Source organism: Falco peregrinus, chromosome 2 (genome assembly GCF_023634155.1).
Source record: "Falco peregrinus isolate bFalPer1 chromosome 2, bFalPer1.pri, whole genome shotgun sequence".
Taxonomy (NCBI): Eukaryota; Metazoa; Chordata; class Aves; order Falconiformes; family Falconidae; genus Falco; species Falco peregrinus.
Genome location: NC_073722.1, coordinates 99,035,560 through 99,058,849, shown reverse-complemented (window position 1 = coordinate 99,058,849; position 23,290 = coordinate 99,035,560). Strand labels below are relative to the sequence as shown.

The following is a 23,290-nucleotide window of genomic DNA, read 5'->3' as shown; positions in this document are numbered from 1 at the left end:
GCCAGATCCTAGCCCAGCAGAGAAACTGGCTTCTGAAGCGCATGGGGACCTTCACTGCACTGAGCTCCAGGAAGCCTGCCCACCGTGTGCCCACCGTGTGCCCACCACATGCCCACTGCGTGCCCACTGTGTGCCCACCAGGCCTCCTTCCACCTGCACACACGCCGGGCTGTGAGACGTGCTGCCAGCAGCGTGTTAGGTGTGGGGCACGCATGCCCTGCGCCCAGGTGGGCTTCGGCAGCAGCAAGGCAGGCACATGCCGGACACAAAGCCCACGGCAGACATAGCACTGCTTCCCGAACTTGGGAAAAGGGGGATGCTTTTGTTGAGGAGATACATCTATTAGTGCGGAAGCGATGTCTCTGTCACACAGCGGATCGTTCTGAAGTTTGTTCCTTGCAGGAGCGGCATTAACGTGCTTTGGCTTTTGCTCCCAAGGAGGTGGTGTCTCAGCAGTGAGAGCAGCAGGCCTGCCCAGCGCTGGGCTGTGGCTGCCAAGGCTGAGCCTGCAGGGCTCGAAGGAACAGCACAGCACGGCACGGCACGGCACAGCATGGCAGTACCTCTGCTCACCCCATGTACATACGTGGAGTGCACTGGGCTCTTCACTTTAATTTGTTACTGCCTCAAAATGGTAATAATTAGTTGTGTAAACTAGCATTCGCTTATTAGCTGGTATTTCACCAGCCAAAATGGCATCTGATTTAAATCTGGATTATATAAAAAAAAAAAAAACCACAAAAAAAGCTGGATTATATTTTAAGAGTGCCAGTCAAAAAACTGCAACAGAACAAGTAAAAGCATTGCAAGCCAAAACAACATTGGCGTTTTACTGCATGTCCTGCCAGTACAGAATTGCCCAGTGGGGCTGAGGCTCTCCGGCTGGTCAGTCTTTAACATGGGCAAGGAACGTGGTCAGCTCTTGCTGGGACAGATCGGCAAGCAGAGCGTCTACCTCAGAGGAGTAACACCACTTTTACTACAGCTAGAACCCTTTTTTTTCTTTCCTTTTGGTGTGTCTGCTCTACAGTGGCCTAAAAAGATACTTCGTATGTAAAGTACTACGTGCCAGGTGGACAATATATCTGTCTGGAGTATTATTGGAGGGAATTACTGTTGTAATCATGGTGGATTTCATTTGCAGTTGACCCTTTTTATCATGGCTTCATTGTCATGTTTATGTACAGGTGTTTCTCTGGGGAAACAGTCTGATCGCTCCGCACAGCGGGTGCCATGAGAGGTGTATCACAAGTGGTGTGGAAGAAAGTCGCTCATGTAAGGTGACTAGAATTCTGCTGGGAAGAATTATTTCTAGTGATGTAAAAGGACCTCAGGCCTCTCTGCAAACGCAGCTCTTTCCTAAGGCCGGGAGTTGTGCCTTTCATAGATACCTCCTGTAATGCTGCCTTCCATGGAAGACACCCAATGCTTCAGAAAAGACAGATTTTTACTCATTTAGAAGATTGACTTTGCATTTTCTAGGCAATTCAGACTCGGTTTGTTCCTCAAGTGGAGCAAGCATGGTCTACCTGAAGAGCAGAACGATGCTGAGAAGGAGGATACACTTAGGACAGAGACTTCCTTGGGCCGTGGGCTGACCAGCTTAAATGCTTCCAGGCAAGTGTTGATCCTCCTCTCTCCTCCTTCCTGGTCTGTGCCCAGTGGCCAGAGCTGCAGGTGTCCCTGCCAGGGCCAGCGGCGAGGCTGGCCTCTGGGTTCTCCAAGCAGCTGCTAGTGACTTTCCCGGGCTGCTTCACCCAAAGGCTCTTCTGCTCCTCCACTGCCAGCCCAGGCAACACCGACTGCCCGGAGCAAATTCCCAGGCTGGAGGTTTCGGCACAGTAATTCACCGGCAGCGCTGCCCAGATCCAGCTGCAGCTCAGCAGCGGCATATAACTGGCCGATGGCAAATATGGAGATAGTATCAACCTAAATATTTTGACAGTAAAAACAGTGATTAAAATGGCAAGGTCCTATACTAGCTGCAGCGTTCTACAGGCCCGTGGTGTAAACCTTCACTGTTTGTTAAATGTCAGAAGGCGGCTTAACCCTGCTTTCTAACTTGGAACATGTTCTGGCTAAAGGCGCCCTGGGGCTGGCAACCTGCCGTGCACCTCCTGGCTTCCCAGTGTTGGGGAGCACTGGCCGGAGGCTGCCCCTGGACCGTGACCAGCACCATCGGGAGCACTTTGGTCGCAACGGGTCACAGTCACCCAGCCGAGTAGAAGGGAGCCTCTCTCAAATTGTACCGAGTACTGAAAAGTGTATTTTACAAAATATATTTTTACTTTCAGTCTTTGGTCATCTTGGGGGAAGCAGGGAAAGGCATTATTTAAATAGTTGTAGCTGCAGGGGATTATATTCTAAATTAACAATAGTAATCACTCCTGCCAAATCCAAAGTTGAGGGGATTCATTTATTTCGACTTTCAAGACAATAGCACAATTTGGGGTTTCATACTGCAAGCTCTGAACACCAAATGGTGGGGCTGAGTTTTTTTAAAAAAATAATTCAAACAACATCAATTCATCAGACTTGAATTCAGTTCTTTCCACTGTGCCAGTTTAACTTGCACTGAGAAAAGTTGCTGCTCAGCAAAAAAAAAAAAATAAAATAATTCCTTTTTAACAAAATGAATGCATCATACATAAAACATCACGAACCATACAATTAGTAAGCAAATGTAAGAGTTCAGCTCAGTTCATAATTATTCAGCAAACCTATTCAGAATGATTTTTTTCTCCCTGCAGCAATCAACTGTGTGGGCTCATTACCACTGAGAATCTAACGAAGAAACCACCACATAAACTGTACAAAACAAGCCCATATGCTAGCAAAACTTCAGCCCGGCTAGCCATTAGCGACAAGCCTTTTAAAGCCTTCCATGGAGCAAAACCACAGCTTACTTTCGGTGGTGTTTATACCCCCAGCTCTGTAAGGATACTTTTTCATTCATATGTCAGGCTTCAGGTGTATATAAATTTTAGCTACCAAATAGCCTGTGCAGTGTTTGGTAGTGCAGCCATCTGGAACAATACAAAAAAGCATTTGGTTGCTGCTACACGTTGTGTACCAGCCAAAGTGATGACTCCTGTCTTTAGAGCATGGGCTCCCAACAGTTACTTTGCAAAAAAAGCCGATAGCTGTTTCTTGGCAGTGTTTGCTGCTCCTAGCAGGGATATTCAATGAAAAGACTTTGAATATTTTGAAGGGCAGGTCTCTGCGCCTGGTGGCTGACATTATCAGAAAGGTTTTCAACATTTCTGTCTGCAAGTTAGGGAAACTATTGCATCTCCTCTCTCTCAAAGTTATAGCAAACATGGTGACTGGACCAACTCGGGGGGGAAATATATGAAATAATGAGATGAGCGTGACAGCATGGCGAAGGCGGAGCAGCAGCACGAGGACAGGCATTCCTGCAGAGGAGACGATGTTTACTTGTGTGCACTTGCTTTAGTTCCCAAAAACGGCCGAGTTTTGGGTACGGCAGTGCTCTTCCCCGGCAGGGGCTCCCTGGGCCCTGTGTGGCACAGGCTGTGCCTGCAGCGGGCAAAGGGCTGTGTCACACGGGGGTCTGGCGGCTCCGGGGGGGGTTTGCTCAGGGGCAGCCACCTTGCTGGCCTCCAGAGCTGGGAGGCACTGGGGAGTGCACTGAAAGGTGGAAACCTGTCCGGGAGTCCAGCCTCCTCTGTTGCTTTGTGTCCTTCCCTGCTTGAATGGCTGGAGGTGACTATTTAGTAATTGAGATTAAAGACAATTTCGTCTGTAAAACCTGCTTTGCATTCAGTTTCTGAAAAGTTTGCCTCACTGATGTGAATATTTTATGCTTAGTTTTGCCAACCATGTTGTTTTCTGGAAAGTTTGAACCAAATTCCTTCAGACACTTGACTGCTTCCCATTTTAAAAAATGCATAACTGAATAATAAGAGTTAAGGGACTAAAACTGTTCCAGTCGTTTCCTGCGGAGCCGACAGCAATTTCAGAACTCAGCCCTTCAGAAGGATTTTCCCGTTTGTTTTCTCTGCAAGGTTGGTTTAGTTTCTTTGCATCTCTGCAACCTTAAGCTGTGTATTTTCCCTGTTTGATTCTTCAGGCAGATCAGTATGGATCATGGTATTTTCACAATATTGGTATGTTTTTCCATTGCTGCAAACAGCTTTTTTTACATCGAGTATATTAGGTCCCATTTATGTCATTTAGGTGAAAACCTTTACAGCACATGGGGCACTTGGGTGTACATGCTGGACACATTTAGATTTTTCCAATTTAGATCATTAAGAAACAGGCTAGTGCTAAAATTTTACAAAATTGAGATTACAGTTAGTAAAACCACTAGGAAACACTAAAGCAAATTTCCCCATGTATGACGATTGTACTACAGTATATGTACCTTGTGGGCTTTTTTTCCCCCCTTCAAATTCCCATCTCTAAAACACACACCGTAGGGTTACACACTTGGTTGCAGTGGGCAGAAAAAAGAAATTAGATCACATGTATAGCACAAAATAATTAGTTTGGCTGCAGGAACACTAGAAGTTTTATATTTCCTAAAATAACTCAGTGAAACATAAATAAAAAATAGTACCTCTCTATACGGATAATCGGTATTTAACTCTCCTCAGTATTTTATGATGGAGTTTGCATGATCGACTTTGTTCTGTTGTTTTCTTAAACTTAAACCAGGTGGGAATTTATGTAAGCTTGGTGGAGCAGGAATGATCTTTGAGCATCTGGAAAGTCTAGCTCACTGTGGGTGATGCCAGCAAACCACTAAAATTAATTCATTTTTCATCGTCTTACAAATTGTGCTATTGTGAAAGCAGAGAAGCAGAGGCTGTTTTGTAAAGTCCTGATGACTTCATTTTCCCCAAGTGTTAACTTCATGAGAGCGTTCACCTTAGCACTTCCTTTTTACATCCCAAAATCCCGTGGCATTTTACACGTTGCCTTTGCAAGTCCTTCCCTTCTGTCACTCGCATGACAGTGTCCTCCTGCCCAGGCAGAGCAGGACCGCGCTGGGGGAGCAGCTGGGGCTGTCAGATGCAGTTTCAGATGTCGCTGTTTTGCAGAACTCACCTAGCGTGGACCAGATTGGTGTCTCCCGGAGAACCTCCCACGGGGACCCACAGTGGAGCATCCCCACTTTTCACTGTCACCTAACGCCCACTGAACCGCCCAGCCTCGGCTGAGGAGCAAGCTGCGGGCAAGAGGAACACTTGAGAACGTGGTGCCCAGAATGCAAAGCCACCGGCAAGTAGACCCTCCTGTATCTATTGTTTATCACGCTACTCCACGAGATTTCACAGAATGACTCGCGATGGTGAGCCTTGGCTTGTCGTCCTGTTTTGTCCAGGTTAAACCCCCCAGTGCCTCTGCCCAGGCGCAGGGTGAAGAGCCGTGCCAATGCAGCGGGCTCTCGGTGGGCAGCACGGCAGGGCAGGCAGCGGGCTGAGGGGGTCTGTGGCTGTGGGGAGATGCCCTGACACCCCCTGGACAGGGATCCCAGCTCCTCCTGGGCCTTCGCACGGGGCTGGATTCCATCCACGCCAGGTAAGGCGTTATTTGCCTTTTTGACAGGAATTACTGACGAGTGGCACACGCAGTAGCCCCGGGGTACCCCTGCGCCAGCCACCACCTCCCCCGCAAGGACTCGAAGCACCAACCCCCCCCTGGCTCCCCGCCACAGGCACAAAGGGTTAAACATCTCCTGCCATCCATAACCCATCCTTCTCCAGGATCACATGGCCCCTCAGCATCCCTCTACAAAAGGCCTGATTTAATCCCGAAGCAGACTCACATTGTACTCCAGCCTTGCAGCGCTGTCAGGCTATCGGGTTTCCAACTCATATCCAAGGCACAGCCCAAGCACAGAGCAGGAACAAAGACTTCTTTGTTACTGGGGGGGGGGGGCGGGAAATCCCCTGAAGATATTAGCAGTGCAGTAGAGTTCAAACTGTTAAATGATTCAAATATTATTTAATGAATATATTTGAAATGAGGTCTCACAACCCATAACACTTTTTAGATCATCATTTACAAAGAGCCCGCCTCTTCGTTTACTTCTTTACGAAGTCGTTGCTTTCAGTTTTTAATTATAGCAATTTTGCTTCCAAGCTTTTTCAGGGACTTCGGTTCTTTTTATGATACAGTTTAGCTGGTGACTACCGGATCTTTCACAAGTCCTTGTAATCACGTTCCCTTAATTTACCTCGCACCACATTTCTGTGGCCACAAGAACCGAGGGAGATGGAGAAGCAACAGCATTAGGTACTGTTCCAGAGGGTGTCAAACCCAAGCATTTAAAATTAGAAAATTTGTTGAATTAGTGTATCAGGATTTTAACTGGGATTGGAGAAGCACTGCAAAGTTCAAATACCTTGAGTTTCTTGTTCAGGCCTTGGATACACAATTCTAAAAGAGAAAGCCATAGAATTTTAAACAGAAAAATTAAAGAAACCAGGTAGAATGGGTGCTAGAAAGAAACGTGTCTCCAACCTGAGGACATAAAGTTTCAGAACTAAATTTGAGTTTACTGTGCTTATAGCAATGAGAAATCCAAGGCTGCCGTGAAGCACGGAAGGCAGATCCTGACCTGCAGGGTAACACGCTGGTGCATCCAGGCTGTGCTGATGCACGCCGAGACTGGCGTTTTGAAAAAATACAACACATCCAGGATAAGTGGGGGGAAGGAGCAACAAAGCAGAGTAAGTACAAGAACAAGTATCAAAACAAGTAGAAGAACACTACTTCCAGGTTCTGTCAGCAGAGTGCATTGTAAAGCAAAACGTAAAATACATACCCTCCGCACTAGCAGATCCTTCTCGTCTCTGTTGCCTGGGTGTGTGTGTGTTACATTCAAACAGCCACTTCAGGTGCATCTCTGTGGAGGGAAGGGGAGGAACATCAGAACCATAACCCACTACTCAAACAGAGGCAGCCTAAGTGAGACAAGATCCCGCATAGCCTTGAACTCAAGACAAATTAAGTGTCCAGCCTGTCCTCATGTAGGCAATGCTCAGGTGGAAGTTATTGAAAGCATGCCTCCAAAAGCTGGGTTTGACATATCCTTCTTTTAAATCATGGCAAGTGCCAGAACTTTGCTCTTGGCATGGTTTGGCAGCAGGTAACGAGAAGGGGAGGAGGCTATCCAGGGTAGCAGTGGATAAAATATCCCCAGTGGCTACATGCCCCGGTAAGAGGCATGAGGCATGGCAGTCACCGTCCTCTAGATAATGTCTGTCTCATTTCCCACCCTCCTCAGATCTTAGAGACACTCTTTTTTCCTCATGCAAAGAATGCTTTCCCTCCTTTGGCAAGTTCCCTTTAAACTGTTCATTTCCAGCCCAAGTGTGAATAAGGCTGAGTCAAACCTTGCCAGGCAACACTATGGTCTTAACAATTAGTTGCTCTTGATTAAAATTAATTTTCCATATAAATTCAAGCCAGTAAAAAGTCTTTAGTAAAAAGAGTTACAAAACTACAAAGATATTATTTTTCTGATGTCTCTGTTGAGACATAATTCAATAGAGAAGACTATTGAATTGTATGCACTGAATGAAAAAAGAAAAAAATCACAGTTACAGCCCCAAGTTTCAGACTTTGCTCTAAAACCACGGCACCATCCCAGGCACTCTCTCTTTTTTTTTTTATTTCTCCCCGCTGCCAGTGGCCCATGTAAGAAATATCATTCCCCAAAGGAAACTCGTAGAAAGATTAATTAATGACAGAGGCATAAATAGTGAATGTGCCTGCAGTTTTGCAATCGCCACCGCAAGCCCTGCCTGGGGCCGGGGAGTGGGGGGCAGAGCGCTCTGGGGGCAGGGGTGGAAAACGGGCAGAGCAGAGAACGGGAGCACCTCCGAGAGCCTTCAGTCGCCCGGCAGCACTAGCTCGAGCTGTCTTTGCAGAGAGCTATTCATTTTCTCCAGCCACTGTGTTGGTTGGGACCAAGTCCTTTGTGCATGACCTCAGAACAACCCTGGGTTTTGAAGAATCATTACAAAACAATTAAATTTCTCGGTCAGATTAATATAAAAACACTGATAGCAGCCACTGAAATTTTTGCGGTGGTCAACAAAAGGGTAGCAATCATTACCACTATGTTTTATTGAAAAATTTTGTTAAAATAAAAATATGAAAATAGAAAAAGTCTTTCAAGTAATTGTAGCAGAGTTCCTCAGAAAAAAGACCCTTGGGAAAAATGTCATTGCTACAAAATGTGAGCTTATAGAAAATGACACATTTCTACATCAGAAGAAACAAAGATGTCCCATAAAATTATCCAGAGCCTCTCCATAGATCATTTGATCCCAACCACAAAATCAGTAGGTTGTCCTGCCATGTGAGCCATCCGTAGGGCAGTGGTGCCTCCAGCAGAGCCCCCGGTCGCTGCCGCCTGCTGCACGGAGCTGGGCTCGCCCCTGCGGCACCCAGGGGGCACAGGCCAGAGCCCCCACCAGGAAGGCTGGCAGCCGGGGGACACCCCCCATCCTGGTGGGACACAGCACTGCCTGACCTGACCCTGCTTCAGAGCTGGTCCTCCTCCGAGCGGGGCTGGAGCCCTCGGCCGCCGCCTGAGGCATTTGGTGTGTGCATTTTCCCGGAGTAAAAGCTCCAGAAGCTGCCAAAATATTGGCTCCTCTTCCAAGTGAGAAAATACTCACTTGGTTGAGATGGGGTTTCTTGTCTGTGTGGCCACTGCCACTTCAAACCCACTGAAACATCCAAACGTGTCCAACAGCTGCTTGCTGCAGCGCAGCTGCAAACAGGATGGTCCTTCCTTCACTTGATTCTGCAAGCAGAGATGACCCCGGGACGTCAAGGCTGGCCCTAAAAAAGGGATAGGATGGCTTGGGCTTTCACAATGCATCACCATTTCCTACAGCTAACGTTAATTTTGGGAGACGCAATTATCTACAAATTAATGGAAAGCGAAAATAAATGTCTGCTTTAGCTAATTGCCCAACACAGATACTGCATAATAGAGCACAAGACGCTATAGATAAGGCTTTATTGGAATTTGAAGACTGTGTAACAAATGCTCAGTTATTTTTCCTCATCTAGCAGAAGTTGCAGAGTAACAGCCCGTATTTCATTTTGTCAGCCCTGACTATTTGGAAATGCTGGAGTCTGTCCCCATGAGATACTTGTTCCTAAAACCTACATCTGAAAGGGTTTTAAAATGTTTTCTAGCAATTAGGAATGTATTACGTGCAGTGAGCTAATATTTCCCGGTTACAATGTAAATGCTTTCGAGATAAGAAGATCCTCTAGTCGACTGAATACTATTTATATTTCTGTTGTGCTAAAAGTTTATGATGCAGTCTCAAAATTGGAACAGCCTGGCTTCTGCCTGCTCTGACTTCTGATACAAAAACACGCACAGAGAGGGAAAGTTACAACACAAAACTAATGACAGATGCTGTATTCAGAAATGTAACTTAGCTAGAAACGTACAAAGGCAAGTCAGAAAAACGGCGAGTAACTTCGCCGAGTGGTGTGTGTGCATGCACACATATATATATACAGACACACACCTCATTTTCATAATTCTGTATCAGCAAATCCATTTCACCAATTTCACCAGTTTGGTTTTTTTTTTTTTTAAATAAAGGCAAGTTAGTCCATCAGAAAAGAACATTAATGTCAATGGAAATTTAGAAGCAATAGATAATGCTTGTTTATTTGTATGACATATGCTGAATCCTGAGGTACTCAAAAGTATCTGCCATATATGACTGTTTCAGCAGTCATATTAGGAAATTGTCTAATGCTTACGCTTAAATCTTACTTATCTTACTTCTTTCATCTGCTGGAAACTCATGGAATATATCACATTTGTTCCTACCTCAAATGGAGCAGGAGTATTTTTTGCATAAACAGAACAGCATAAATTGCAAAAAATACTGTAAATACTGATTCTGCTACCAAGAGCTTCAAATCAAAGACTATTTACTAGTATAAAGTTTCAGGAATCAAATTTTTAAAGAAGATACATTTCTGTGCGGTGACAAAACAAATACACACTACAAAAGCTCCTGGGAGCGATACACCACCACATGCTGCTGTACCCACAGTGCTTCAGCTAGAACTCTGCCTCCTCTTTTGCTTCCACAGGTATATCTGTATTTATTTTAAAGCAGAAGCAATTAGCAAACATTCCATGCTGATTAATGTCAGCTGCAGATCCTTTTTGAGGAAGCTGGCTAATCATCAGACACATGAGGAAAAGGTTTTGCTGATGGGCTTGTGGTGATCAGAGACATGTTCTGATTTTCTTCTCACCAGGTACTATGCACCAGGTGTGACCTGTTAGTGCTTTATAACAGAGGCTGGGGAGGGAGGTATTTACTGCAGGAACCACAGGACCAAAACTGAAGTTTACACTGTGTGCGTGAATGATATAAAATAAAGATTTTGTGCCTTTTAACAAGCTGCCCTACTAAAGCTTGATTTAGAGTATGTTGACTGTAAGAGAATATTTCGCATTGCAGAGATTCTGGCACTGGCAGGAAACGTTGCAAGAACAAAATACCCCCGTCACCGCTGAGGTATTTCATTTTCACTGCAGCAAGTTTTGCCAGATCGCAAAGGAAGCTGCAGGCTGGCGGGGCCCTGCAGCTGTAGCAATGCCGTTAGTGGTGTGGTTACAAAACCAAGAAGTGAGTGGACCTTGGTGGTCTTTGTTCCGGGAGGAAGCCAGCAAGGGGCGGCTGCATCTGCAAAACAAACACGTTAGAACTTTTCAAAAAGGAAATACCTTTGAAAAATCTCATGAACATTGCAAACTAAGCTAATCAAATGCTTTTTTTTTTTTTTTTTTTTTTAGAAAGCTTTGCCCTAGCAAAACTACAGGTGGGTAGCGACACCTGACAGTGGCAAAGGACAAACAAGCCCCAAAAGTAACAGGTTTCACTCTTGGCCGCTGCACCTGAACCCGGCAAGTCACGGGCAGCCGGTGGCTGCTGCAGAACTGCCTCGAGCACTTCTGGCCACCTCCAGCCTTTTTTTCCTTTGGACTGGTCACTGTAGGAGGGAGGTGCTGGCAGTTTTCCAGTTCCCAGCTTCGCCGTCGCTCAGTGCAGCTCCTGATGCACCTCTGCAGCACGTCACCTGCGCCCACCTAAGGAGCTCTGTGCGCCGTAACCTAGAAAAGAGCTAAACCCTCCACATTTGTGTGAAAGGCATTAATATTCATACACCACAGGTCTGCCAGGGAAGAGCAAATAAAAGCTATTAGGCCTTATCCACCAATACACAATGTAACAAAACACAGTTTTAACATCACCAGGCTTTTCCACGTATCAACCGTCTCCAAACCCTCCCACGCCTCTGCAGGGGTGAACACCAGCCACGTGTGGGGAGGTGCTGTCCCCCAGCGTAACCCACATGGGCATTTAATTTTTAATGTTCTATCATTTCCAACCCAGCAATTATGATTTAGCGATACACAGAAACGTCAACTGCTCTAACCACAGATCAGGCACAACTTCTTCCTCTCAGCCAAAAATATGACGAGAGCACCTGAGAGCAGGATGTGCAGGGGCAGAAAGCCTCACAGGGCTGGCACCAGCACCCACACATGCCTGCATCTACCTGCAGGTAGGGCAGAGCTGCAGCAGCCACCCCCAGGATGGCCCTGGGGACAAGGGCTCCAGCCACATGCAATATTTCCAGCTTTCTGCAAACCTGCAGGGTCTGCGCTGTGCGTCCCTGCCCACCCAGGGGCTCTGCAGAGCCCTCTGCACCTCTGCTGGCCACGACACACGAAGTGGTATTTCTAGGGTTTGGTTAGAAGGGAAGCAGAGAGAGGAGCGAGATGCCCAAGTGTGCACTGAGGTCTTGGGGAAGCAGAGGTGTCTGCAAGAAATACAGGTCCCTGCAGTGGGAAAGGGCTGTGGGTGTCTTGGTGCTGCTCATACATTGAGCAGGCCGACACAGAAGGAAGACGCTGAAATCAGTTGATGATCAGCTGAAAACAGCAATGGTGAACAAAAGGAACCGAGACCGGAGGAATCTGGCACCTGCTGATGGGCCGTTCCGGCTGTTCATAGCGGGACGGAGCCTGACTGGCAGCCACGGCCACCGCACACCCACCTGGTGCTCAAACCTCACCCCAGCACACCAGCCAGCACCAGCCTTTCTCCTAAAATCACAGCTCTCAGGTGAGGATGACAGCACCTAAAGGCACCACGTGGTGGTCAGTGTCGCTGAAGACTGGTTTGGGTCGCACCTGCATCCTTCAGGCACTGCTGACCATGACGTGCCACGTGCGTGCCCTCAGCCCGCCATGCCAGCTGCTCTGGCAGACGACGGAGCTCTCTCTCCGCTTCCCAACACAAACAAGGCGCTATTCCCATGGAGCCTCAGCAGCAGCTCGTTCTGCAGGAGCCCACCCTCGTGCCAATGTGCCCCGCACAGCCCAGTGCCTCTGGGGCTGCAGCCCCCCAAGGCACAAACCACCAGGGACCTCCCCGCTGTGCCAGCTCCGTTCTGGGTCCCTGCAGACCTCAGGCTTTAGCCAGCACCCAGCGCCCTGCCTTGATTAACCCCGAGCAACATCCTCCTTTAACACGGAGCTGCTGCGCTGCTGCCAGCGCCTGCAGAGCTAAGTGCTGAGGGAAACACGGTGCAAGCTTCTGCTAAGTTACAAAGCTATTTTATTCTTCCTGACAAGCATAGACATACTATTTCAACATTTCAAGCGAAGCACACACTTAGTCCAGCTCTTTGGGGAGGGGTCACGATGTTAAAATCCATCTGTCAGGCGCGCTTCAGACCAGAGCAGGAGTCAGGCCTTAAGGCAACGCTGCTCCAGGGTTCAAGGGGGGCAAAGCAAAGAGGTGGAAGCGCTTGTACAGCCCCACCACACCTGACACAGGATTATCTGCCCATGCAACACTCCGTGACCATCCTGAGGCGTGCGCCCGCCGGTGCCAGCCTTCTGCCGGTCACAAGCTCAGGTGCTGCAAACATGAAGGTGTGGGGTGACAGGAGCAGCATTCATCCTCCGCTTTTGCCGGTGGATGTTGGCAGATAATAGCAGCGCGCTGAGGTGTTACAACTACAGACCCACCAAGAGCTCAGAAAGCAGAAGCTGCACGCGGCAGGGTAACATTTTAGACTGATACCACCCGATGCTGCAGGAGCAGCCCCAAGGCAGGAACAGGGCTGGCCATGCAGGAGCCTTCACCTTGGCTTGCCAACAGCCCATCACCTGCCCTGACGTTCATCCCTCTGGCTTACCAGACCCAGACGCATTTTTCATGATCGCAGCCCAGCTGCTGATGGCAAGCGCTGAGCCTGTGGCACTGGCTGGGCTGGACCCCCACAGCCCAGAGCCAACTGCTTGCTCCTGGAGCTGCTGGTGCGGACACGAGTGCTCTCAGCACTGTGCTTGCCCGTACCGGTGGGAACCACACGCACCTCTGCGGAAAGCTGGTCCAGTCCCAGTGAGGGGGACAGGAGCAGGATTTGGGCTTTCAGTCTTGCAAAACTGTTCCGGAGCAGGATTTTGCCCTGTGGAGGGGTAGCCTAAGCACAGCAGGAACTGAATCCATTTCACTTTTTAGAAGCGCTATGGAAATACAACACAAATCCTTCACAGCCATTTTTCTCCCCCTCTTACTGTTTCACACGGTCAGCGAGAGTCCAGCCAGAACAACTGCTTTTCAGCAGGTGGTTAAATAATCCTCAATAAATTGTCAAAGAGATTTGTGCCATCGCAGCAAACTGTAAGGGCAGGCCCTTGCAATTCCAGCGTTCCCTGTGCCCATGCTCCCACTCTGGCACATGCCCACATGTGGAAACCTCCTCCCATCCCCCTTCCCTATTGTGCATCTCTCAGAGGCATTTATTTGTACACTTCCATGTGGTCTGGTGTCCTAAGAGAAACAAAGGTGTTGAACTTCTATCGATAGGCACCTTGTTGAGTTATATGTAGTTCTTCTAGCATGTTTCCATTTTCTTCCTTGTAGCCCAAATCAGCACAGAGGTTAAGGACAGTTTAAAAAGCATTTACAGTTGCTCCAAGACTCTGTCGCTGGTTCAGGAGACTGGGAAAAGGTCCTCGAGACACAAACTGGTGACCTGACAGACGAAAGGGCTCTAATACCTATCCTCAGCTCACAGGGGTTTTGCTACATCAAAACAAAAACTTTGCAGGAGGCTGCATCCTCCAGAGGTGAGGAGGCCAGGAGCCTTGCCTCGTACTTGAAAATTTCTGAGTTTTCCTCTGAAACACAAATTTCCAGCGCCTGGGGAAAAAGCTTTATGAAATACATTTTTTAAGGGAGACTGACGGGCAGGGAAGTGCCGGCGGCTGCTCACGGTCCCTTGTCCCTCTGGAGCCCCAGGAAAGCAGGAACCTTCGCCGTGGCTGCTCTCCCCGTCTGACGCCAATGCACCTGCTGGGTTCAGCCACGACGGCCCCCAGCAGGCCCCGGTGCTGGTGTCGGTGCCGTGGGCTTGGCTCATGCCTGGGCGCCCGAGGCAGGTCGGGCGGTGAGTGGGCACGCTGTCTCGGTGGAAGCGCAGTCCCTCCATTCCTCGGGCACACGCAGGCAGCCCCGCTCAAATGCCTGCGCTGCCCCGTGACTGTGGGATCAACCGTCCCGTGCAGACGGACCCCGGGAGGGCAGGGAATGAGGTGGGAGATACGGGGAGGGGGAAGCTCCCCCGGGACCCACCACACATGGGCAGCGGCTCATTTGGAGCCATTTTCTCCTCAAGTTTAATTAAATGCTGGGGGGGTTCCTTCTTGCTTAGACTTTGTCAGCTTGGTGCTTCACACCCGCATCCCTGCCCATCCCGTGCCAATTTTTCACGGTGGTGCCAGAGGGCCAAGGCCGGTGCTGCAGGCACAGGCAGCGTGCGGGTGGCGGTTCCGCAAGGGCCCAGCAGACAGTGTCACCGCTCCTGCCACAGCACTTGTGTACACCGAGGAGTGACACCACCGAAGTAATGTTCAGAGGGGCTCGGCTTTTTTTTTTTTCTTTTAAAGAAGCTAAAAACAGGGGGAGAAACAACAAGTAACCAAGTGACCTGGCACTAAGCCCCACCGGTCCTGCCGGGAGATCATCTCGGTGCCCTCGGCACCTTCACCCAAAGGGGAAACAGGCAGTGCAGCCTGCCCCGCTTGTTCACAAAAATGGTGGAATAGTTGCTCCAAAGAGTGAAGAGGAGGAATAATTATACTTTAAGTACAGATGCTCACCTCTGGAAATGCAGATTTGGTGGTGATGGACCCATCAAAACGGGTGGCGCCAGAGTCAGAAATCCCCAAGCGGTGGGAAGGGTGACTGTGCTCACCCCTGCCGGTGGCATGCGACACAGAGGAGCCAGAGCACCGCCAAGTAGATGATGGAGCTCCTAAATACAGCTGAATCAACTGAGTTTGGGGAAATTCATAGTAAGTTGTCTTACTGGAGACGTTTTCAGACTGCTCAGAGAGCGCTTACAAAGGCGTTAGGCTGGAAAACCCAACACACCCAAAATCCCAAAACACAAATCTCAGCAGATTTTTTTTTTTCCTGACGTTTCCCAGTCCACACATTAAGGCAAAAGATGGAAAACACTCCCCTTTCTTTTCAATGATTAAAAAAAATCCTCCAGAAAAAAACAAATCCCTTAGAAGTCCCTTTTAGACCACACTTATGTGCAGCCAAGTGATGGATTTAAAAGGTTACTGCTGGAATATGGTTCACAGCAGTCTATTGCAGTGAATAAATATCACGTTTACATATCCATTATAACAAAACTATGTTGCACTTCCATTACTTCATGTTGGTTTGCCATCTGGAAGCTAAACAAGCTGTGTAGTAAAAATAAAATAATTCCATTTTGCATTTACCAAAAGGAGCCATACAAGTTTCAATTTATAGCAGGCGATTACGGAACCTTAGCAGGCAGAAATCTGCCCACCGAGAGTGGAGCCGTGCCCATGTGGGAGGGCAGTTAACAGAGCCACGAGGGCTCCGCCGTGCCAAACAGCCCTTTGGAGAACCCATCTCACATGGGAGCATCGGTCCGGAGACCGGCCTGGAAACATGTTTGTGGGAAACTCGCCCCGCTCACCCTGAGCAGGCTGCACACAGAGCCAAACGCTGTCGGAGCCACCAAGCACTGCTCAGCTTGTGTCATGTTCAGGCTTTGTGTTACATATTCAGAAACTCCCCGAGGAAGGGGCGCTTCCTTGCTCTGAGCCTTCCACCAAGAAAAAACCCCATGTGAACAGCGCTGCCCATCACCATGTGCCTGCCCAAACCCCAGGTCCCTGAAGGCAGGGGTTGGGGTGTCACCAAGCCCAGAGCACGCAGGGCTCTTCCCAGCCAGGCTGGGGCTCGGTGCCTCCCTCCTGCTGCCCCCGCGGGACCAAACACCCCAACTTTACACGCTCCTGCTCCCCCGACACTGAGCGGCAGCTGTGAATTGCCCAGGCACCCAGATGGAGGGGGTCTCCGTGCACCCGCTCCTGCCTCAGTGCCACCCGCAAGGAGCTTTACCTGCTGCTGGCTGCAGGTTGCCAGTGCCAGACCAGGGATGGAGGCACCTGCATCCTCCTTCCTATCTGACATCCAGCCCTTTGACTTCTGTTCAGGTAGAACAAGCATCCTTCCTGCTGACACACTCACTGCTGAAAGCAGAAAACCAACAGTCAATTCTGAACCATTTTCTTGCCGCAGCTGCCAGCCAGCCCGCTCCCCACACGGACCGAGCATCAGGGCGAGACCCTCTGCCCCCTTCACCCATGGCTGCAGAGAGATGCTGTGCCTCTGCGATACCTCTCTGGACTAACGCATCACTCCCAGCATCCCGTAACACGCACCCACCGTATGTCCCAGAGCTTAGGGGGGACAGCAGCTCCTGCTCCGGCTGCCCCCACCATGCTCCGCATCCCTCGGCCGTTCTGCAGCCAAGCAGCAGCCTCTGCGGTCGGGGGGGCAAACCCCCAGCGCTGCTGCTCAGCAGGGACAGGCAGCAAACCCAGTGCCAGCAACCTTGACAGCAAGAGCTCATGTGCAACGAGTGCTGAGAAGAGGGGGAAAGAAGACAGGAGTAAAGCCTTGTTGCAGGCAATGCCGAGCAGCAATGCCGATGCCGGTTTAACTCAAACTTTCATCAAAAAAGGCTGAAAGCTGGGACCCGAGAGGAAAAGTTACTGTTGTAAAGTAAAAAGTAAAGCTGTTGTAAAAACTGCAAAGTGCCTTGCAATCACCAGCCGCTGCTGTTAAGCCTTTCTGTAATTTATCAGTTCCATGATTGCACAGACTGCTTTTTTCCTGCCACAATTCTGATCGTTTCTCCCTCACTACAGCAGTTATATTATTTTAAAATACTTGACAAAAAGACTAGGTCGTTCCTGGGATGCTCCGTTACAAGAAGACTGAAGCCAGGGAGGGGAGGCCAGAGCCAGCTTCCAACGGGACACCGAGGCAAGCTTCAGTCCTGTACGTACCAAACACAAAGGCTCCTCCTGTTCCACCCTGCAGCTCTCGCAGCACTTTCTGGGGCCTGATCAGGGAGCGAGAGGACCTCGCGCTACCCAACAATGACTATGTCTTTTCAAAAAAGCTTTTAAAAATCACAGATGCTCTCTGAAATCCAGCACCTTCAGCAGACCAGCAGCACGCGATCCATTTCTCATTTTCTCCTCCCCTGGGACGATGGTTTTAATCAGCATTAGCGAGCTCCTGCTCCTCGTCTTGAGGCCTTACCGGGAGACGTAGCCCATTGGAGATGCATCCCATCAGCAATGCAGCTGGGGAAGGCCAGCGCTGCTGGGCAGCAACCCCAACCCCAACACCCACCCCCGCCGGCAGCCCCTTCCCCACCCAGCTGCCCTGCTGCCCTCCCCGTGCTGGCCTGGGAGCCACCAGCCTGCGAAGCAAGGGCAGCCTGCCAGCGGGAGCCGACAGGGCAGAGAATGGGATCAGCTGGGCAGGGACCCCCGCATCAGCACCCACTGCCCGCAACCCTTTCTCCCATCCAGACTCCAGCTCGGGTGCACTGAGTGGCTTCACGTCCTGCCTGGGACTACCGCAAGCACTCTGGTACCCAACAGCCACCCGGTGCCACCCGATGAGGCAGCTGCCTATGTTAATTTTATATTACTTAATCCGTTTCTAATTATTTCTCCAAAAGTCTGTTCTGAAGCCTTGCGCATCACCGGCACCAGACTGAACGTGCCGCCTGGAATTGCGCAGCCGTTCCCCCACACGCCATACATACATATTCCATACTCACATGATCTTACCCCAGCTTGAAAGGTTTCTCAGCCATCCTTGCCAAGAGACCCACAAATTTATGTGCTGCTCCCTCAGGTTCTGCCAGAGCGGCTGTTCGCTCCGGAGGAAACTGTGCTCGGACAGCCGCCTCCGCACCGGGCAAGGTGAGCTCCGCGCCTCCATCCTGTCCTCTCCGCACAGCAGGACCATCCTCTCAGCGCAGGGGCAAGATGCAGAATCAGCAGCAGCTGTAACAGACGAAGACGGCCACAGGCAGAGAGCTGCTGCAGACTGAGAGCATCAAACGCCAAGTGTCTGCAAAACTGTCAGTCTGGCACGTTAAGGTAGGCAGTCATGATACACAACAAAAGCAAAAGGAACTCATCCTCCTCTAGATAGTGGCACGGTTCCAGCTAAATACGCATTGCTCAGCTTGGAGTCCTGAAACAAAAGAAAAATCACAAGCAGCCCTTCCCTCCCCCCGCCAGGTTTGAGCTCACGGCCGCCAGAGCGCATCCTTAGAGGACTTCCAAGCTTCTCACACAGCTCAATAAAACTAAATGCCAGCTCATTAGCGAACTGCAAATACTAATACCTAAGACAAGAGACAGAGCATTTTATGATCAAATTTATTTAATTAAATTTCATTGACTGTTTTACTGTAGGTCACACCAGAGACTGCCAAAGTAAACTAAACATTTTACATTCACTACAAGATTCTCTCAAGTTTTCACTAGTCCAAAAACATGAAAGTTGTAGGGTCCCTTTCCCTCAGTTTGCGTTATGACTCACATCAACGGCAGCGGGATTCGCATTCCAGCGCTGAAGAGAGAACCGAGCCCTTGGGTTCCAGGTGTGCAACAGCCCTCCTGGCTGCTCACACTTGTCAAATGGTACGTGTGCATGTATGCGTGCGCATCTCTCTATGTACATTTACAAAACCAACCTCCTGATGGTACAGAGGACAAAACCATTTAACTACCAATCCAGAAAGGAAAAAAAAAAAAATTAATTTCGCAACACAGAGGGTGGGAGGGTGCAATTACACCGGAGAGGGACAGATGCCCGCGTGCTGGCAGACACATCAGTGCCTGGCACTCACAGCAGACAGGCGTGCAGGCAGGGCAAGTTGCACGGCAGACCTGGCCCACCCTGGAAGTTTAGGAAGATTTTGTCACTGACTGTAATGAAAATCAGATCACTCCTCTTGTAAGCAAAGTAGGTCCAAAATGATGTCAAAGTACTTGGAGGTATGTGAGATGATGAAGATGGAAGCTTAAGCAAGGTTCACCCCACCGAGGCTTCTGGGGATGCTGGGAGGAAACCAGGCATTAATATAACTTTATCTAACTAGTGTTTTTAAAATAATCGTTTCTGATCTAGCAAGCATTTTGATAATATACATCTATGATATGCTCTGAATAGTTCCTTAAAAAATGCTGAAGACATTTCCCCTATTTGAGAATTATCTACAGGAGGTCTTTATTATACCATCTTTTCTTTTACGTGTCTACTCCTAACAAATATCAGAGAAATATGTCAGATGCTACAATTTAAACTTTCATCATATCTGAAAGTATACATCTCTTTTAAAGTGTATTTTCAACATGAAAAGAGCTAAAATCACAATTATATCCCATTGCGTAATGTGTGTGAAATCAAGACCATTTGCATAGCTTCCAAAGTGAAACTCTGGAGAACAGCGATTTCATTAACAGGAAGCATCACTTGAGGGAAGGGCTACCATCGCCCTCCACGTCCACAGATACACTTGAAATAGTCTACAAGTATTGCCAGTATCTTTGTCTAAAAAAGCCAGCTTCTGGAAAATTTCAAGTTGCATTTATTTTATAAATCACAAGCCATTTTTCCTTAATCTTGCCAATTTTAATGAAGAAAAAACATTAGCAATTCAATGTACAAAAGTCCAATAAAACACGATTTTTTTTCCTTTTAAATCAGTGAATGGGTAAAGTTTGGGTTAAACTTACTCAACAGTAAAAGTCTTCCAATTTCCACTAATAGAATTTTTTTTTTTCTGATTTGACTATAGGATAATGACAACCCAGAAATAAATAGCTATAAATACATTCATTGTTCCTATTCCAAAAATAACCACATAGGGAAGACACAAAACTGAAATTAACTTATTTGAATCTGTTTCTTTACAATGAGATATGGGGCAAGTTATAGCAGAGTGACTCAAGACAGGAAAAAAACACAAGTAGGGAATAAATTGGTCCAGTATTGACATTCATGAAACATACCAGTTAGCATAATTCATCCTTTAAATGACATTACTCAGTTGATTTTTATTTGCTTCGGGTATACATAATGAAAGCAGTTTCCTTTGAATCTTTGCTGAGGACAGGTATAGTACCCTGGAGACACTGTAACAACCCCCTTCAGTATGCATGTGCGTATATATAATTATATACAAATAATCATGCATCCACACACACATTTGTATATCAACACTGCATGTGACTGTTAAATCCATCATCATTCATCATTGGCAGCACTTGTTCCTCTGACTTGGCCTTGATTACGTAACTGTGGAGAGAGAAAATACATAATTAAGCATTAATAGTTTCCTCAAACGGCAAATTCCAAACAGGCAGTTTTATTAATCTCCAAGAAAAGTAGGGCAGAGCAGTCAAAACATCACCAGGACTGAGCAAATCACACCAAAGCAATGCAAGACTCGTTAGGGAATCTTAATTTGGGTGCTGTGCTCAGTGGCGGACAGCAGCTCCAGTCTCCGAGGAGCCCCACACTAATCAGCAGGATTTTAAAAACGCTTTGGCTGGGGACCCCATCTGCAGCATTAAAACAGTCACGGCGGGAAACACCCCCAGCGAAGTACTGGACACGCGCACTCAAAAGCTGGCAACTCAGGGACAACGCGTTTCCTGCAGTAACAGTTTTAACGCAATTTAGTAACAATTTATAAGTATCTGGGTGGAACTGAATTTCAGGGACTTAACAGGCTTTGACGACTACAGCCCATGGTTTCCCTAAATTACATGGACCAAGTCCACGTATCACTTTGCTGCTGGGTGTGCAGCAGAATGATGCTCGCGACTTCTCTGATCTGTGCCCAGAAGACTACCTGTGGGCTTCAGAGCTCAGTGCCAGCAGTGACACCAACAGGTCACGCACAGCGGGCTTCTGCGCTGGGTAAGCAGGCAGGACCAGGGGAGGTGGCCAACACCGCAGGCGTCCTGCCACCGCAGCGAGCGCCCCCAGCACAGGAGGTCTCTTGTGCACCCTGGACACCAAGGGTCATCTCCACATGTTGATCACCACAAGGTTATCAAACAGGAGGGAGGTAAGGCCCAGAAGTGTTATATGGATAATGTCCATTCAGGTGATTTCTGCCAGCAATTCCCATCCATCAGAACATTAATCACTTTTCTCCTTTTCCATCCAGCAGTTGACTTACACAGCTTGATTTGCCTCAGAACCTACAGAGAACTCCTCTAGACGTCAGCAGCCAAAGTGCCTCGAACGGAACCCTTCTTACGCATCTAAACGTAAAATAAAACTGTGAGCTACCACATAAAGAACCTATCACGCTGTTGGTTAGTCAGAGAGAAGTAATAACCTACATGACCAGGACCGCCTTTCCCTGGCCAGGACCAGAACCAGCCTCAAGCTACAGCTGAGGGTTTGTCTGGAGATGGGGGACACAGTGTTTCTTTTTGGGAAGGAACACTGGAAACTGTATAGCAGCTGTAAATGACACTTTCTAAATTTTTTAACAGCCCATGACGCTTCAGCTTGGAGCCTCCCTGCTTGAAATACCCAATGTGGTGTTTCTACCCTCACAAAGACATGCAGTAGGTCGGTCACAGTGCTCTGGCAGGGTCAGATGCTTTTCTACTATGTACTGATTAGCTGATGTGTATTTAATGAAGCACAGGTGCTCCTCATCTCCAGGAGTCAGACACATAAACCACGAAGTAAAAGATAAAGAAAATCAGTGAGAAAAGGATGGGCTGGGCTAGAGAAAGTCTGGAAGAACACTGATGACTATTCAGAAAGCAACAAAAGAAGTAACAAAAGCAGATATCCCGACCATCAAAAAAAAAAAAGTCAACTTAATATGAAGAACAGGACCAACAAAAGAACTGAAATGTGCACAGAAGCCAAAGCGAAAGACTAGCTCAAACCAGGAAGAAGAAAGGGTGTTAATGAGAAAGCAAACAGGAACAGAAAGCATCGTGTGTAAGAAAGTGTAATGCTGCCAATATTATCAGGTTTGCTTCCTGCAGGTGTGTTGGTTTTTTAAGCATCACAGAACTGCATAGTGCAATACCGTCAAAAAAGCCAACTACTCTGCAGGGATGGAAGCAGGAAGATACTCTTGTCATATTAAGCACCTTATCACTAAGTGTTCTCACTTCCCAGAGGTCCTGGCCATAAACAAAAGATGATGAAAAAAATAAGGTTTTGTGGTACATTTGGGATTTAGTGGAAGTTACTGTTTAGCACAACAGATGAAGTAAGTTAAATCTGAAACAAACACGAATTATTTGGGATAAAATTGGCATTTGTATTTTATTTGGCAGTGACATTTTTGCCTTTAGGTTATTCTCCAATAATGCACTTCACCACAAAAACCTTGAAATTGCATCATTTACAGGTGTTTGTAGATAACTATTATAACAGTTGAGAAAAACCTCAAAATTTTAACAGTAGGTCCCCACTCCTCTCACATTTCACAGAGCACACAGAAAAGCTGTGTTAGTATAACTCATCAATACATTTCTCTTGCAAAAAGCTGACTTTTTCAACAAGTAATACACTTAAGTTCCTGATGGTAATGTCTTACACAACAAGTTATTCGAAATAAAATATTTGCATTGCTTTGCAAAACAAGAAAACAGTAAACAAACATGGTTGATATTTAAGAATGAGGCTAAGTGTGACACCCAGAAACATGTGATCTGGGTTTGGCTTAAGGTAAGAACTAAAAAGCAGCAAATATTTTGCAAAAAAAAAAAAAAAAAATACTAAAAGATTACTTACCAGCAAAAAATGTGAAACAGAACTTTCTCTAC

General features: G+C 47.8%; 1 protein-coding gene and 1 long non-coding RNA gene across 4 annotated transcripts in view; both read right to left on the bottom strand.

Annotated features, from left to right (window-relative positions):
* Window positions 1–5,691: 5,691 nt before the first annotated feature.
* LOC129783945 (uncharacterized) lies at window positions 5,692–17,758 on the bottom strand. 2 transcript variants are annotated; one of them, XR_008746146.1, is made up of 4 exons: window positions 16,503–17,758; window positions 8,664–15,388; window positions 6,800–6,880; window positions 5,692–6,411 (listed from the first exon to the last, which is right to left on the bottom strand). It is a non-coding gene; the product is annotated as an uncharacterized LOC129783945 (long non-coding RNA). The 2 variants fall into 2 exon arrangements; XR_008746145.1 differs by having other exon boundaries at window positions 8,664–17,758.
* Window positions 17,759–18,839: 1,081 nt separating this feature from the next.
* PITPNB (phosphatidylinositol transfer protein beta) overlaps window positions 18,840–23,290 on the bottom strand; it is a 43,479-nt gene continuing 39,028 nt past the window's right edge. The window contains exons 11-12 of one of the 2 annotated variants that reach the window (XM_055794777.1): window positions 21,670–21,754; window positions 20,714–20,777 (exon numbers count right to left, since the gene is read on the bottom strand). In XM_055794777.1, the coding sequence (XP_055650752.1) occupies window positions 21,707–21,754 (48 nt within the window). In that variant the 3' untranslated portion in view covers window positions 20,714–20,777; window positions 21,670–21,706. Of the gene's footprint in view, window positions 20,778–21,669; window positions 21,755–23,290 lie in introns of both variants that reach the window. The other variant, XM_055794776.1, reaches the window with a different exon arrangement.